The sequence below is a fragment of the Camelina sativa genome, chromosome 18 (assembly GCF_000633955.1).
Source record: "Camelina sativa cultivar DH55 chromosome 18, Cs, whole genome shotgun sequence".
NCBI classification, from domain to species: Eukaryota; Viridiplantae; Streptophyta; class Magnoliopsida; order Brassicales; family Brassicaceae; genus Camelina; species Camelina sativa.
This window is the reverse complement of record NC_025702.1, coordinates 13,113,720-13,128,357: the sequence shown is the minus strand read 5'-3', so window position 1 is coordinate 13,128,357 and position 14,638 is coordinate 13,113,720. Positions and strand designations below refer to the sequence as shown.

Below are 14,638 nucleotides of genomic sequence, written 5' to 3'. Positions count from 1 at the left end.
TTTTTTTTTTTTTTTTTTTTGGGTAATCGTCGTCTCCGATACGATACGTTCGCTTCCTGCTAAGTTTGATCAGAATCCTGCCATTTCTTTAGGAAATTAAAATTTAGGGTTTTTTTATCCTCAGATTATTGGAATTGGATTCGAGTGTGGTAAATGTAGTTTCTTGAATTCCTAATTTGAAGATTTTCCAAATCCACAAAGATCATATTTTTTTGCATTGTGATTTTGACTTTTCTGTAGGGTTTATATTTTATTGGTTCTTGTAAAAGTTGTGTATGCTTTATTCTAAATGACATGACTTTATTCTCTGTTTTACTCTCTGATTTCAGGATCTTTACTAATACTATATATCATGGAAGGAGACTTCTTCAGGTTTGATGCGCAACGAGCACACAGTGATGGTGGGTTTGTACTGACACAGAAGCCGAATCTCATCACAGTTCCAACTGAAGAAAGTGGGTGTTTTGATTGCAACATATGTTTAGAGACGGCACATGATCCTGTTGTGACTCTCTGTGGACATCTTTTTTGCTGGCCTTGTATTTACAGATGGTTAGATGTTCAGAAATCATCTTCTCCTTCCATTATCCAGCAGCAGAACTGTCCTGTCTGCAAATCTAACATCTCTATCGGTTCTTTGGTTCCTATTTACGGAAGAGGCATGTCTTCTTCTGAAGATACGGTTATTATACCTCAAAGACCCGCTTCATCATCATCATCATCATCATCATCATCCCCTTTGAACAATCTGATCAGTTCAGCTTCGTCTCTTAACCCTAGCTTGCAACATCATCATCACCTTCAAGCTCAGTCTCCTCGTCATTACGGTGGCTTCACTGCGGCGACGGAATCATCAACTGATCTCGCTAATGCAGTCATGATGAGTTTCTTGTACCCGGTTATTGGAATGTTCGAGGACACGAGGATGTTTGGAACGTTTACAAACACTTTGGCTCATCCTTACCGAAACTCTCGACTCGTCAGTGGGAACAACAACCAGAGGATAGTGCAGCTAGAGAAGTCTCTACATCGGGTATCAATCTTCTTCCTTTGCTGCATTCTCCTCTGTCTCTTTTTGTTCTGAGTCACTACTTGTTTATTCTTCTAGCTCTCGTGTTTTTTTTGTACAGTCTGTTTGTGATCATGTAAATAGCTGTGCTTGGTCTTGAGCTGTATAAGCCATTGTTTGTCCCCTGTTGTATTTGCCTAAAAACTATATATATATTCATACATAGTTGTGCATGTATCTCCTCGGCTTGAATTATATGTATGCTCCAGAAACAGGTTATGATATATATGAGCATAAGTCCTTTTTTAAAATTGGGTCTTAGGATGGAAATACATGGTAAATATCAAACAAGGTCTTAGTATACATCAAAACATGTGAAAAGACAAATGGAACATGAGGATGATTAAATAAGATTTGGTAAGAGATAGAGAGGCCAATTGAGAGACATAGATGAAGTAAACTGGTGAACTTTTTTGGAACCGATGTCGTACACACCGAGACCATAGCCAATGTAATATATAGAGTTAGGCTTAAGTCCAGGATATTGGCTTGCCTCAACACATAATGTCTCATTGTTGCCAAAGAAAATGCAGAGATCTCCAATGTCTTCAGTGTAATAAGCGGCAATTTCTCCATTCCTTGTTTTTGTTCCTAGCTTAAACACCATAAATCTCTTGTTTCTGTTGAATATAATCTCCTTGTTCCCTTGGTCGTATGTCTCTACATACCTGCAAGAGTGCTGTTAGTTAATGTCATAGTTAGTTAGTTAATTTAGTTGTTCTGTTTGATCAACACTCACTGCTTAACAACAAAAAGTCTGCCACCGGGGGACTCAACCAAGTACTCTCTCTTGAAACACAAAGCCAACGACTCCCACTCGGACTGTGGCATCTTTGGGATGTTTCTCAAATGCAACATCGTATACCTTTTGTTCATGTTGAGGTCAAAAGAAAGCAAGAAACTTGCTGCTGCTATCACGAGGAACAACATTTGGTTTCGTTGGGAATAAACGATATCATAGTGGAGTTCGTGGATGTCGTCATTATAGATTGTAACCCATTGCGAGTGGTCATTACGCCTACAGTAATATAGCCGGTTGCCTAAGAACTTGACGTACACTACATAATCATTGTCTTGGTCTGGCGGATAGGATAAGGAGACATTTATGATGGGAGTGGAAGAAGTACGCATAGGTATTTGGGGCAGAGTTATAACTCTAAGGGACCCGAGATTGAATACGTCGCTTAGATGTACGGTTCCATCATGTTTGCTCATAAAAGCTATCCAGCCGCGCGAGCTCCCAATGACTCTTGACTCTTCGTACAACAACTTTGGAAATGACTTGTGGATAACCTCGATGATCTCTTCTTTACTTAGATCGAATAACTTGAAACTCATTATGATGTTTTCAGCTTCTGAAGACTCTCCTACTTTATAACCTTCAAGTATCATATACGGAGTTTGCTTCTCTGGAGATGAGGAGAAGAAACGAGCAGCCTTGTGATGATCACTCTCTTCTTCAACCTGTGATTGTTTAGAAAAATCGTCATAAGGCAAGGGGATACACAGCAAAACACATTTGTATTTTGTTGATAGCGACTAGTTAAAAAAAAAGCTTACAGAGAGATTTGCGACTAGATTGAAAAGCAGAGACATTGTTATCCAAGAAACAACCCCCAAACTTTTTACAACTTGATCATGTGTTTATGTTTTCACTTTCACATTCACTCACGTCTTATGTACTATTTTAGAAGTACTACCCAAGAAAAAAAAAACAGAAAAGAAAGTAAAGGACAAAACGCATCGTAGATTAATCAAATGATTAGTAAAGGAAACTTTTAACAAAACAAAGACAGAAGCAATTAAACATTACAAAGTAAATTCTATTTTCTTTTCTAAATAAATAGTATTGTAGTCGTGGAGTTTTTAAGGTGTATGTTTATATAAGTTGAAGACCCTAACAACACTACATGTGTTAAAGTTATATTCATGAATTTCTGACACATGTTATATAAACTTTGTTAGTGTTAATTTTAGACGTATTGTTCAAGAAAACAAAATTATCTTGTGATCAGCATTAAAATAAATTAACACAAAAGGAAATAAATTAAAAAAGCTACATTTTTTTCTTTCTATCAATTACTTGACAAAGAAACATATTTCAATTCACATTATTATATTATATATAACAAAATTAACTATGCATATGATTTTTAGAAGAGATTAGAAAAACAAAATAAACATTAAAAGTAATTTTATCTCTTTCTAAATAAATATGAGTAGCTTAGGGAAATTTGAACCAATATTTACATATGTCACAATTTAATTATACCAACACACATTATATAGGTGAAGTCTTACAATGATTCAAAATTGCGTCACGTGTCTCAGGAAAACATACCAACTTTAAAATAATGAGAGATATATAAGACATATATATACCAACTTATATAGATGATTGGGTATGTGAACATATATACTTGTAGGTAATTTTAAAAACAATGTCTCTGCTCTTGGGTCTTGTTGCAAAACATTATGTAAGTTTTACTTTTAAGCTTTCATGTCTTTTGTCGAAGCACATCATCAGTCTTTGTTTTTTTGTTTTTACCCATTGCAAAATCACTAATCCCCCTAAACATACCCAAATAATCACATGCAGGTTGAAGAAGGTGACACGGCCCGTTTCTGCTCATATCCACGACAAACCCCGTACATGCTTTTCAAAAATGAGTTTGTATACGACGAAGGTGGAAATATTTATACAAATTTCTATTTGTTTAATCCAAGGAGTGAAAAAATCATCACGATTACTCAAAAATATTATCAAAAAGATTTACAGTTGCGCAAACTCGCCCTCTTTGGAACCTCACGTGGCTGGCAATTTATTTTTTGTGTGGATGATTCGATTATATATCTCACCAACGTGTATAGTCCTTGGTCTTCAGATTCATCCACCAAAACCATTGCTCTGCCTCCATTGTTATATACTGGTGAATTCATTGTAGGCTCAGTTTCATTGTCCACTCCTTTTCCCGACCAGGACGATGATTATATAGTGAGTGTCAGCGTTTTTGGATCTAAACTGTATTACTGTATGCCTAATCGAGATTCAGAGTGGACATGTATAGACATCCCNTTTAATCCAAGGAGTGAAAAAATCATCACGATTACTCAAAAATATTATCAAAAAGATTTACAGTTGCGCAAACTCGCCCTCTTTGGAACCTCACGTGGCTGGCAAATTCTTTTGTGTGTGGATGATTCGATTATATATCTCACCAACGTGTATAATCCTTGGTCTTCAGATTCATCCACCAAAACGGCAAAACCATTGCTCTGCCTCCATTGTTATATACTGGTGAATTCATTGTAGGCTCAGTTTCATTGTCCACTCCTTTTCCCGACCAGGACGATGATTATATAGTGACTGTCAGCGTTTTTGGATCTAAACTGTATTACTGTATGCCTAATCGAGATTCAGAGTGGACATGTATAGACATCCCATTCTCCTGCGATTTCGACGCACCTCTCCTTTATTCTTGGAAAGACCAAATGTTTTACCTCCTCACTACAGGATGTGCCTACATGGCTGCCTTGGATCTCAAAAACAATAAGAAGCCTAGCTTCCTTCAAATACAGTTTGAGAACTTCCCTTTGATACCACAACACGAGTGGGAGATATTGGCTTCATGTCTACGGCGTGACTATATTGTTGAGTCGTCGTCTTCTGGCGAACGTTTCATTGTTCAATGGTACGTACGTAAGCCCACAATTAATTAGTTAACAATTAATAGTGCAAAAAATCTCATACATAAAAGTTAGATGCATGATATTATACTTTTGCCAAATTATATATATATATATATATATATATATATATATATATGTATTTTTAATTTATTTTATGTATTCTGAAGGTACTTTATTCCGTATCTAGGGGCCTACAATGGGAACATTTATGTCTTATGGAAACAAAGCGATTCATGGTGTTCAGGAAAGAAGAGGAAGAGGATGACAAAGTACTCCAAGGAAGCAAAATGATAGCTTATTATAACTACACAGAAAGTATTGGAGATCTTTGCATTTTCATTGGGCGCAATGAGACATTCTGTTTAGAGGCAAGCAAGTATCCTGGACTGAGGCCTAACTCTATATACTATGCTGGCCGTGGCTTTGGTGTTTACGATATGAGTAATAGAAGCGCCCGCGAGTATGACTTAACTGATTTTCCTGGTATGACCTACCCATTGTGTTTTCTTTCTCCACCTCTTCATTAGAGCTATAGGTTGATATCCTTTTAATGCTTTTCATTCATGTCTCAAGTAAAAGTGTCTTCGTCCATGTCAACATCTATCTATTTTCTACTTTATTACTTACAAAAATTGTAAAAAAAAAAAAAAAAAAAACTTTGTTAAGACAAACATATTTTTTAAAATTACAATATAAACCTAAACTCGAAGCAACAACAAACATTGTAATTTTGAGAAGAAGTGCGGACCCAACCAACAATATCGTCAAATAATGAAGGAGGTGAGAGATATCATGGTGATTAAAAAAAGGAATACCAAACTTCAGACGAAAACGAACAATCAAAGAAGATTACTAACGTGGAACCTCACGTGGATGATTCCATTAGTTATATTCCTCAGCGACGTGTTTAACCTTTGGTCGTCAGAGTCAAATAATATTGTTTAATTAAACTTAAAAAGCTTTTAAACTCATAGTAACACAAAGGTAGGTTAATAATATATATTTTTTTTTTTTTTTTTGACAATAGTAGGTTAACAATAGTTTATATACATAAGAAAAGGGCTTACGATTGTTGTAAGTTGTAGTTTCCCAGTCGTCCTACTCGGTGAACCCCCCACGTCTATTGTCTATTGTCTATTGAGTCTATCACTGGTCGGTCTCATGAAAGCGTTCGGTCGCTTTCCATTTTCAATGATACCCTGCTTCAAAATTAATACTTTAACTAGTATTACACCCCGTGCTATGCACGGGAGTATTTTTGTAAATAATATATATACCCCACAAATTAGATGTATACGTAACTTTAAGGTTTATGTGGAAAAATGACTATCTATAGATAACATTAACATACTTTTCATTGATTAACCCACAATCCACAAACATACTAACACTTACGTTAGATTAAAGTTCAAAAAAGAAAACTTTACATTAATCTAAATTAGCTTTGTTTTATTAGAAATAGAGCACAAATCATTATTTTTGATAAAAACAAAGTACAAATATTAGTTTAGTAATTACCTGTTTTGATTCTTTTATAAGTATTGTTCGCTCTACCTGTCGTTCTATTCTTAATTAGAACAATGAGCAGTTTATGGCTTCTCATCATTCATTCATGACCTTACCTGCAAACAATTTTACAAATCTAATTAAAACAATGAGAAGTAAAATATCATACTGTAGCAAAGGCAATTAAGAATTAAAAATCACTTTGAAACAATAGAAACATAGTTAAGTGATCAAAATTGTTTTAGTCATTATTTTGAGTATAAATTATCTTTATACGTATTAATTATTAATGTATGCTATACACTTTATATTTGATTTGAGTGACATAAAAAAACTATGAAATACACAAAACGACATGTTAAACTGGTTAAAGAATCACAGCGGCACATATTAATTTGAAAAATTAATGCAGCATGATGCTTCATTAAATTTAAGACTTCTCTAACAATTCATCAAAGTTAAATTTTTGTTTTTTGCGAAAAGGAGGTTTTTGAAAAGTTATCTTTAAAAAAAATTTATAGGCAAATATGATTGTTTTATATTGTATATATTTTTCTTAATTCTTGTTAGCATGATCACGTTTTAGTTTTTAACTGATTTTTATTAACTTAAAAATGTTTTTAAATCCTATGTGGCATAATATTATTGGGCATGTGACTTGTGATTTATAGTAGAAAGGATTTTCTTAGCATAGCTTATTAAAGAAACCAGAAAATTAATCAAATTATATCATTAAAACAGACTTTTCTATATATTTATAAAATCCTAAATAAAAAGATAAACAAACGAGACAAATAATTTTAATTATACTTGATTACTAAATGTCTAAATTTGTTCCATTACATTTTCCTTTTTAATTTAAAAGCTACTCAAAACTGATGGTAAATTCTTTTAATTTGTTACAACTATGTTCTTCTTCCATCGTCTTTTCTTCTTTGAACTCGTTTCTTCTTCTTCTTCCTCTTCATCTACCTCCCTCTTACTCTTACTCTTCTTCTTCTTCTTTCCAGAAGACTCTTTCGATCTCTTACCAGGAGTATCTACTATCGGAGTAATGTCCCCGTTTGCAGTACTCCCTCTTGGGAACGAACCTTCTTCATCTTCTTCGAGCTCCCAATTGCAAAAAAGCCCGCCATTGCTTTTTCCATCAGTAGGCAATGGCTCTCCTGCTCCGGGAAGCAAGCTGCTGAAAGTGACGTCTCCATTCTTCCCTCCTTTGCGCTCTAACAGGATCCGGTCTGGTCTGATTATTGTGCCGAGGATGCTTCGGTTTGGTCCTAAAGCTAGGATCGCTTTTGCGTTTGTCAAAGTAGATAAGGCCATTCCAAAGGCTGACCGAATCTGTATATAAAGAAGCACTCTCTACTGAGTATATAAACATCCATCTTGAAAATATGTACTAATGTTGATAAACTAGAGAAGTGAAATAGAACCTGAAAGTAGTTGAATGAGCTCTTCCCAATGTCATTATCTGGTGTCTGATTATACAACAGTAACAAAAATAGAACCAAGTTAATCTTTTGTTCACATGCATTCTAAGTTCCTCGTTTTTACAAAACCAGAAGAGTTCGAAGCTAACCTGTGGATCCTCTATAGAGATGAGCCCTGGCCGGCCCAAGTTCAGGAAACTGGAGAGACAAAGACGAAAGTGAAGAACGTTAACAACCACGAAAAGTAGAGGTAAACGAGAATTATGTAAATGAAAACCTCCAATGTCAGTTCGTTTACTTACCCTTTGTTGCTCTTCGAAAAGAAAGATCCTCCCTTTTTGCAAGATACACCAACATCTGCGGTGTTTAACTTACGCCCGTAAAAATCAAAGAATTTTACCTACATTCAGGAAAAAGGATAAATTTTTAGCCAACAAATGAAGCCATGCAATTTTAAGATTTAAGAAGCCATGAAATTTAAAGCTTTAAGTCACAATGACAAAAGCATACCAATAGAACTCCCAAGTTATGCTCAGGTGCGCTTCGGCCATCCCTGAGGTACTGTTTTCATAGAAGAACAAAAGATAAGGAATGTCAAATTAAAGATAAAGTGAAAGATCCGGTAATGTAAAATCCAAGTAACCACTTTTACCTTGAGAAACGCAATGAGCATTGCAAGAAGTGCATATGAGCCAATTCCACCACTGTACACCTGAACAAAAACAGTAAAGACAATTTTGAATGTTTGGCATGGTGAAGAAGGATGATATATATTAAAAACAAAAAAAAAGCAGACTATTATGTCCGTGCAGACCTCATTAAGTTCTCTCTGCTGTAGAAATACTTTCAGAATTAGACATAATGGCCGTAGAGGAGGCAACTTTGATACTGCATCCTACAAAACAATCCGAGACTTGTCATAAGATTACACAGATCAATATGATAGGCTGCTAACGAGTATTATTCAGCTGAAGAATCCCAAAGTTCATGCAAACTATCTGGGGCAACAAAATGTACTATCAGTTTATCACAAACCTGTATAAACTCAGCTGCCTTTGGTCCATTCTCCATATCAAAACTGCAAAGCCAATGATATACTTAATACTAGCTAAATCATATAATCTATTCACGAAAACGTCATTTGTGCATAAACCATAATCATATATCTGCTACAATTACAAGGCTTTCTAATCAAGCATAAAAGATTTTGTTGAGGATATATATAGTAGCATAAAAGTTCAAAGTTTCTTCCATGAATTGCTAAGAAATCAACTAGTGTTTTGATTACAATTTATTTAAGAAAAAACCGGACTGAAACTAAAGTGAAGCTAGTAGGTAGATGGGAAGATAAAAAAAACCTTAGATCAAATGAAATGTTGCTTTTCTTCTCAACGAACTTGATAATTGGTACACGAGCCTTAGCAATCACCTGAACCATTAGAGAGCTAATTATACGACATGATCACTCTGAGATACTGCCATATAATAGTAATAATAAAAAGTCAAAATACCAAGATATTCTTTGCAATTCCCCTTTGTGACAACGCCCTGGAGAGTGCGCGTAAACCTAGCTGTGGATTTGTGAGACCTGATTCCATAATCACCACCTATATATACAGCAAAAAGGGATGAAGATTTAGACATGAAGATCTTTCCTGACTCTAATCTATACAGCAACTAACGTCTAAGTATCAAAAACAGTATTATAATAACTCCAAATGGATGTGGAGATAAACGTTGTGTTAAGCTGCTTTAAGGTATTCTCGTTAATTATGTACACCACATAGTCAAAGTGGTGTCATACACTTACATCTATATCACTTGTTGGAAGATAAAGCCCTGTCCTGTATGACCCAAAAACCTCAACCTGCAACAGAGAGAATAAGCAAAGATTAGAGATTGGAGTTGTTGAAATCAAACAATGCTCAAAGAGAGATTGAAGTTTCGAAAGTTTGTACCTTACAACTCGGCCAAATATACTTAATAACACTTGACACACTCGCCACTGCCGCATCACGCTCAGCTTTCTCTGCTTGTGTTGGTAACAGGAAATCACAGAAATCTACTATTTCTGCAACAAATCAAGATCAAAGCTTTCTCAACAAGCTTCTTTGTGAAGATACAACACCAAAAAGCAAAATCAAATACCAATCAAAGCTTCTCACTTTCAACAAAGTAATCGAACTAACAAGAACCTAAATTTAATAGCTACATATTAGCAAAAGATTCAAACTTTTGAATGATATTGAGCTTCATTACCTTTATGCAACTGAAGCATTGGGATCTTAGAGAAACTATTCTCACTAAACCAATTACTCTCCAATCTAGGTTGCTCAGCTTCTTCATCTTTCTTCCTCTTTTTACTCTTCTTCTTCGACAACGACGCCGCCGCCACCACCACCGGGGTTACAGGCTCGACGTCGTTCTCGTTACTCCCGGCATCAACGTCCAGTGAGAAGAAATCAATCGTAGCTGATTCAACCGGCGCTGTGTCGTCTTTGAAATCTGAAATCTCTTTGCGGAAAACAGAGTATTGATGAGACTCGTCATGAACTAGCGGAGGAGATTGATTCGAATCTGAGAAACAGAGTGGTGTAAGAGTGTCGTATACGAAAGCTTGAGCTTCCGTCTTAGCAGCAGGAGACTCCTCCATTGGAGATTGACGGAAAGCTAAACTTTTGGGGGGGGTTTTAGGGTTTCGAAGCCGCCGGGGAGATGCTAAAAAACCTTAAACTTATGTCGGAATCGAAAGAGTGAATTAATTCATTTAGAAAAAGAAAAAAATAAATTTACTATTAAAAAAATATAAATTTTTAGAAATGCATAAAATGTTTATAAAATTTAAATTAAGTTTGGTGTTTTTTTAAAAATTTGTATAAAAAATAAGAAGAATAGTTTTTTATTTTTATTTTTGGTATCAAAATATGAAGAAATTGCTATTATAAAGTTTTACACTTTCCAAATGTAAATGTTAATTTTTTTTTTAATTATTACATCTATGTACTATAAGAGTACATGTTCATATCGTTGTCTATTAATGAAATTAATCCTAAGAACTTATATATCCAACTAAAAATGTAGTATATCATCTCATAACTCTCTTCTCACTGGCAAGGAAGACGATCTCGAGAGTGGTGGTTCTATAGGTTCTGATCTCAACTCTGTGTTCGTTGGTGAAGAAATGGAGAGCCAAGGTCGAAGAAGAGGTGTTCCAACTCTACTTGAAGTTTCATTAGGTACAACACAATCACCACGTGGTTGGATTGGTTGCATCTCGACTTCAGTACCTTGTTGTTGTTGTTGTTGTTGTTGTTGTTGTAGAGAAGTTTCAGTAACATCAAGAACTTGATGATCATATTCTTCGATAGATGCAACCGTGCTTGTTTCTGTTCTAACAGTCGAATCATCGCCATATATGCCATGCCTTCTTTTCTTTCTGGTTGCTTTTCCCCAACCTCGAATCGTCTCTCTTATCCTTTGAGGTATCAGAGCTGCTTTATAGTTCGTTCCCATCTGCAAATCAAAAACAATATTTCCCATTATATGTCTAAAGAAGTTTACGGAAGCTTTCAAAAGTCGAAACAACCAACCTGAGTGACTAGTGCATAAAGTGGTAGTGTGCTGTAACTGCAAAGAAACTGTCCAGCAAACCTACAAATAGGAAGTGAAATAAGATTACACTATAAAGCAAAAATGCACAACAGTCTTGAGGCTAAACCGGGACGAAAAAGAAGGGTTTAATTACCCTAAAAGAAGTCTGAAGTAAACAAGGTAATGATTCTTGAGGAAGCAAGAGCTGTACCCAAACTGCCACTGTAAGAAATATCAAGAACAAATGTATTGTAATTTCCAAACCAAAATCTAAAGTCTGCAAAAAAAGTATATATCGAATATGTGGTCAAGTGTTATACCCAAAACCAGAAGAACGAAGCCAGTTCAAAAGAATTCTGTTGGAAATGGAAAGCAACTTAGCTGTTAGTTTTTTACCAAGACCGAGTAATTGGTTTGGTGCAAAGGTAAGTCAGTAAATGTTTTAGCAAACCTGGAACAGAATGAAGTGTATAAGGGACAAGAGTAGCTCAGGTTTATTGAACCAGAAAAGTTCATCGCGAGGTCTCAGCTTCACTCCTGAAGGATATTCAGTTAAACCAGCATTCTCCAATGCCAAAGTTGCTATTACGTGTTGCAACTTAGCACCAACCAGAAGAACAAGCTGATAAAATGGGAATGAACAAAATATTACTAAACTATAATGTTTACTAACATGATACAAGAAAGCAGAAATGCTGAAAAATGTAGTTCTTACAGTAACAGGAATGATTGCTATCCAGAAATAGAGATTCGATCCTGCAGTATCAAGAGGCAAGGTTTAAAACTAGATTGGTTACTCATAATTTTACTAAAGGAAAACATACCTTTTAGTGATCATACCTTTTATGTTAAAGAGCATGAAAGCAACTACGAAACCCCAAAGCGGCCCACTACAGAAGATCAATGAAGCATAAGTTGTATTAATGCATCCATTCATATTGGATATAGCAAATAATGTTTCTACAGGCTAAGGTTAGCTCACCTCACACCAACAATCTTTTGGAACTCTTCTTCCATAGAACGAATCATATAGCTGTGAAAATCGTACTTTAATGTGAGGTGGTGATTCTGCTCATAAAACAAGAACAAGAGACAGTAGCAACTATAAGTAGTTATAAAATGAGAGTTGAACCAGTAAACGTTGATAAGGCCTAGAGTATATCACTGACCACAATGAATCCCTTGCGGAGAGTAAGATAGTCAGAACGAACAACAGAACGACCGAATTGTCTGAAAAAACATGTCTGCAAGCACAAAACAAAGACATAATAGTATATATTGGAACCAGCTATTAAAACAATGTCTACTCCATGATTTCCAAAAAGGTAAAAGAAAACTAAAGGAGCTAAAAAAAGACTTTACCACCCATATAAGCAATCTATTCTTGGCCACAGGAGCTGATGAATGATACTGAACAAAAGTTGTTTGCCTTCGGAATATTTTTTCCCGTACCACAGCTGCCACAAACACACAAATACTCAATCTTTTCCCACTTTGAGAGATGGACATTTATTGAATATTCAAAGCCTTAGACCACATCCATGAGCAGAATACTCATCATAATGCTAACGAAAATTGTTACAGCATGACAAGTATGCCACTGTGAATGATTAGTAACAGCACTTCATCTGTGTACTTGTTCTATTATGGATCAGATGGAACATGTAATCAACCATTTAGCGCTCACCAGTTAAGCAATCGTGTCGATCCATACGAGCTACATCTTCCCAGATCCTCCAACTATGAATCTGGATAGAGAAAGCAGGGAAATCAAAACTGTTAATAAGAGAGGTTCTTCCCAATTCAAAACAGAGAAGAAAGCACACTACCAAACACATGATACACTGAAATTTCATATAAAAGTATTTGTGGATAAGATTTGAAGTGAAAAGAGAAGTTCAGCTGAAAAAAAAAAACAGAAACTACCTTGACAATTGCAAGAATCATGGTCAAGCAGCTGTAAGTGACATGTGTAACTGCCATTATAAAGATGAAACGATGCAACTGTTCAAGGCCTTCATATGAAACAAACGGCTCATGCCCCTGCGAGAATGAATTTAGTCAAGTCTCTGACCAAACAGACTCTAATAATGTTAATGCTAAAAGTTTCAGTCCTTTTTAAGTTTGAACCTCGCTGCAAGTAGTCTGTTTTATGACACCCAACCTTCTCCTAAAGATGTTGAAAAAGAGAGATTTTGTTAAGAGATTCCGCTTAACAGTTGAACCGCTTTCGAGCTCCTCTTGGATCTCAGATCGTGTACACGGAACAAATCTATCATTGTAGAAACTTGAAGGGACACAAATGTTGGCTATTGTACTAGAGGTAGCTGTTAGAACAAGTGATATAAACCCAAGCAGCATCAACTCTGTCAACAACAAAAAAAAAAACCATTTCAGAACACAATAAACGTTTAGGAAACCAAACAAAAGGACCATTTAAGATTTTGGTTTATAACAGCAAAACCTTCTTTCATCTTCTCTAATGCAGCAAACATAGGTTTCCTCTTTGTCTTCCTCAACCACTATGACAAATAAAAAAAACACAGTAGTAAGAAAGCTGCTGATAGAATTGATTCAGGAGAAGATCAAAATCACAAAAAAGGAGGAGACTTTAGTTTACTCACAGTACTAAGACGATAAATGGAGCGCTCAACGATCAAAGAAACAACAACGAAGACAGTCAACACAATAGCAACAGACCAAGTAGGCGACAATGCCAAAGATCTCTCGTTTGAATCTGCTTCGTTACCATTTTCTTCTCCTTCTCCCATTTTTTTATTTTTTTTTTATAAAAATCTGATTCTTTCACACACAAACAAAACAAGTTCCTCCTCTCTTTTACCTAAAACTCAACTGGAATTTGCACAAATGCAGAAAAGTTTCAAAATTTTGGGAGGAAACTCAAAAAAAACAAAATCACATTCCTTGATTCTAACAAGTTTAAAAATCTAACCTTTAGAAACCCATCGAGCTGTTCTTGGTGAAGACTTCACCAATCGGAAAGGCCAGAAATTTTGAAACTTTTTTTTGTTAAGATTTGGTAGACTCCTCCAAGATATTTGGAAAAAGCTTAGGACTTTTAAATCCACCGGAGCCGATCACCGGAGAAACTGGGGTTGAGAGAGAGAAAATACAAAGTCGTAGTCTTTGAGAAATCAAAGAACTGTAGAAATCTAAAGATTGTTCTTTCTGGTCTCTCACTTTTTAGTTCATAACTTCTTCATGTGCAGACAATGGTTCTGTGCAAACTGAAATATATTTTTTCTGATTTATTTTTTTTGAGCCGACCAAACTAAAAATAATCATTAATGTTTGACAAGAAAAATAAAATTGGAAAGGGAAAGAGAGAAGG

General features: G+C 35.4%; 5 protein-coding genes across 5 annotated transcripts; 2 read left to right on the top strand and 3 right to left on the bottom strand.

Moving 5' to 3' along the window:
- On the top strand, window positions 34-1,295 carry LOC104761403 (E3 ubiquitin-protein ligase RMA3-like). The gene is made up of 2 exons (XM_010484480.2): window positions 34-149; window positions 330-1,295. Exon 2 carries the CDS (start codon window positions 353-355, stop codon window positions 1,082-1,084), a length of 732 nt encoding a protein of 243 aa, XP_010482782.1. The 5' UTR covers window positions 34-149; window positions 330-352; the 3' UTR covers window positions 1,085-1,295.
- LOC109130499 lies at window positions 1,413-2,813 on the bottom strand. The gene is made up of 3 exons (XM_019240088.1): window positions 2,805-2,813; window positions 1,809-2,608; window positions 1,413-1,737 (listed from the first exon to the last, which is right to left on the bottom strand). Exons 1-3 carry the CDS (start codon window positions 2,811-2,813, stop codon window positions 1,413-1,415), a joined length of 1,134 nt encoding a protein of 377 aa, XP_019095633.1.
- LOC109130498 lies at window positions 3,511-5,286 on the top strand. Its single transcript, XM_019240087.1, has 4 exons — window positions 3,511-3,546; window positions 3,669-3,999; window positions 4,383-4,765; window positions 4,927-5,286. The coding sequence occupies exons 1-4, from the start codon at window positions 3,511-3,513 to the stop codon at window positions 5,284-5,286; spliced, it is 1,110 nt and encodes a 369-aa protein (XP_019095632.1).
- Window positions 7,055-10,434, bottom strand: LOC104761401 (non-canonical poly(A) RNA polymerase PAPD5-like). Its single transcript, XM_010484479.1, has 13 exons — window positions 9,955-10,434; window positions 9,654-9,766; window positions 9,506-9,562; window positions 9,207-9,302; window positions 9,054-9,124; window positions 8,731-8,773; window positions 8,510-8,590; window positions 8,348-8,407; window positions 8,206-8,256; window positions 7,998-8,095; window positions 7,845-7,893; window positions 7,699-7,743; window positions 7,055-7,606 (listed from the first exon to the last, which is right to left on the bottom strand). Exons 1-13 carry the CDS (start codon window positions 10,346-10,348, stop codon window positions 7,157-7,159), a joined length of 1,608 nt encoding a protein of 535 aa, XP_010482781.1. The 5' UTR covers window positions 10,349-10,434; the 3' UTR covers window positions 7,055-7,156.
- LOC104761400 (MLO-like protein 11) lies at window positions 10,620-14,577 on the bottom strand. The gene is made up of 16 exons (XM_010484478.2): window positions 14,240-14,577; window positions 13,911-14,139; window positions 13,751-13,808; window positions 13,417-13,652; window positions 13,213-13,329; window positions 12,974-13,034; window positions 12,649-12,743; window positions 12,456-12,530; window positions 12,269-12,354; window positions 12,127-12,176; window positions 12,002-12,042; window positions 11,738-11,908; window positions 11,607-11,642; window positions 11,441-11,508; window positions 11,286-11,346; window positions 10,620-11,208 (listed from the first exon to the last, which is right to left on the bottom strand). Exons 2-16 carry the CDS (start codon window positions 14,055-14,057, stop codon window positions 10,786-10,788), a joined length of 1,725 nt encoding a protein of 574 aa, XP_010482780.1. The 5' UTR covers window positions 14,058-14,139; window positions 14,240-14,577; the 3' UTR covers window positions 10,620-10,785.

What these genes read in the sequence shown, in the direction of transcription:
- LOC104761403 (XM_010484480.2), top strand. Translation starts at nt 353, where the DNA reads ATGGAAGGAGACTTCTTCAGGTTTGATGCGCAACGAGCACACAGTGAT.
- LOC109130499 (XM_019240088.1), bottom strand. An exon ending in AGACTTTTTGTTGTTAAGCA is followed by an intron (nt 1,738 to 1,808) that starts GTGAGTGTTGAT and finishes GCACTCTTGCAG; the next exon opens with GTATGTAGAGACATACGACC.
- LOC109130498 (XM_019240087.1), top strand. Translation starts at nt 3,511, where the DNA reads ATGTCTCTGCTCTTGGGTCTTGTTGCAAAACATTAT. An exon ending in GTCTTGTTGCAAAACATTAT is followed by an intron (nt 3,547 to 3,668) that starts GTAAGTTTTACT and finishes AATCACATGCAG; the next exon opens with GTTGAAGAAGGTGACACGGC. An exon ending in GTTTCATTGTTCAATGGTAC is followed by an intron (nt 4,766 to 4,926) that starts GTACGTAAGCCC and finishes TGTATTCTGAAG; the next exon opens with GTACTTTATTCCGTATCTAG.
- LOC104761401 (XM_010484479.1), bottom strand. Translation starts at nt 10,348, where the DNA reads ATGGAGGAGTCTCCTGCTGCTAAGACGGAAGCTCAAGCTTTCGTATAC. An exon ending in TGCTCATTGCGTTTCTCAAG is followed by an intron (nt 8,257 to 8,347) that starts GTAAAAGTGGTT and finishes CTATGAAAACAG; the next exon opens with TACCTCAGGGATGGCCGAAG. An exon ending in TTTTCGAAGAGCAACAAAGG is followed by an intron (nt 7,894 to 7,997) that starts GTAAGTAAACGA and finishes TTGTCTCTCCAG; the next exon opens with TTTCCTGAACTTGGGCCGGC.
- LOC104761400 (XM_010484478.2), bottom strand. Translation starts at nt 14,057, where the DNA reads ATGGGAGAAGGAGAAGAAAATGGTAACGAAGCAGATTCAAACGAGAGA. An exon ending in CCATTTATCGTCTTAGTACT is followed by an intron (nt 13,809 to 13,910) that starts GTGAGTAAACTA and finishes TATTTGTCATAG; the next exon opens with TGGTTGAGGAAGACAAAGAG. An exon ending in TTTATGCACTAGTCACTCAG is followed by an intron (nt 11,209 to 11,285) that starts GTTGGTTGTTTC and finishes TTTGATTTGCAG; the next exon opens with ATGGGAACGAACTATAAAGC.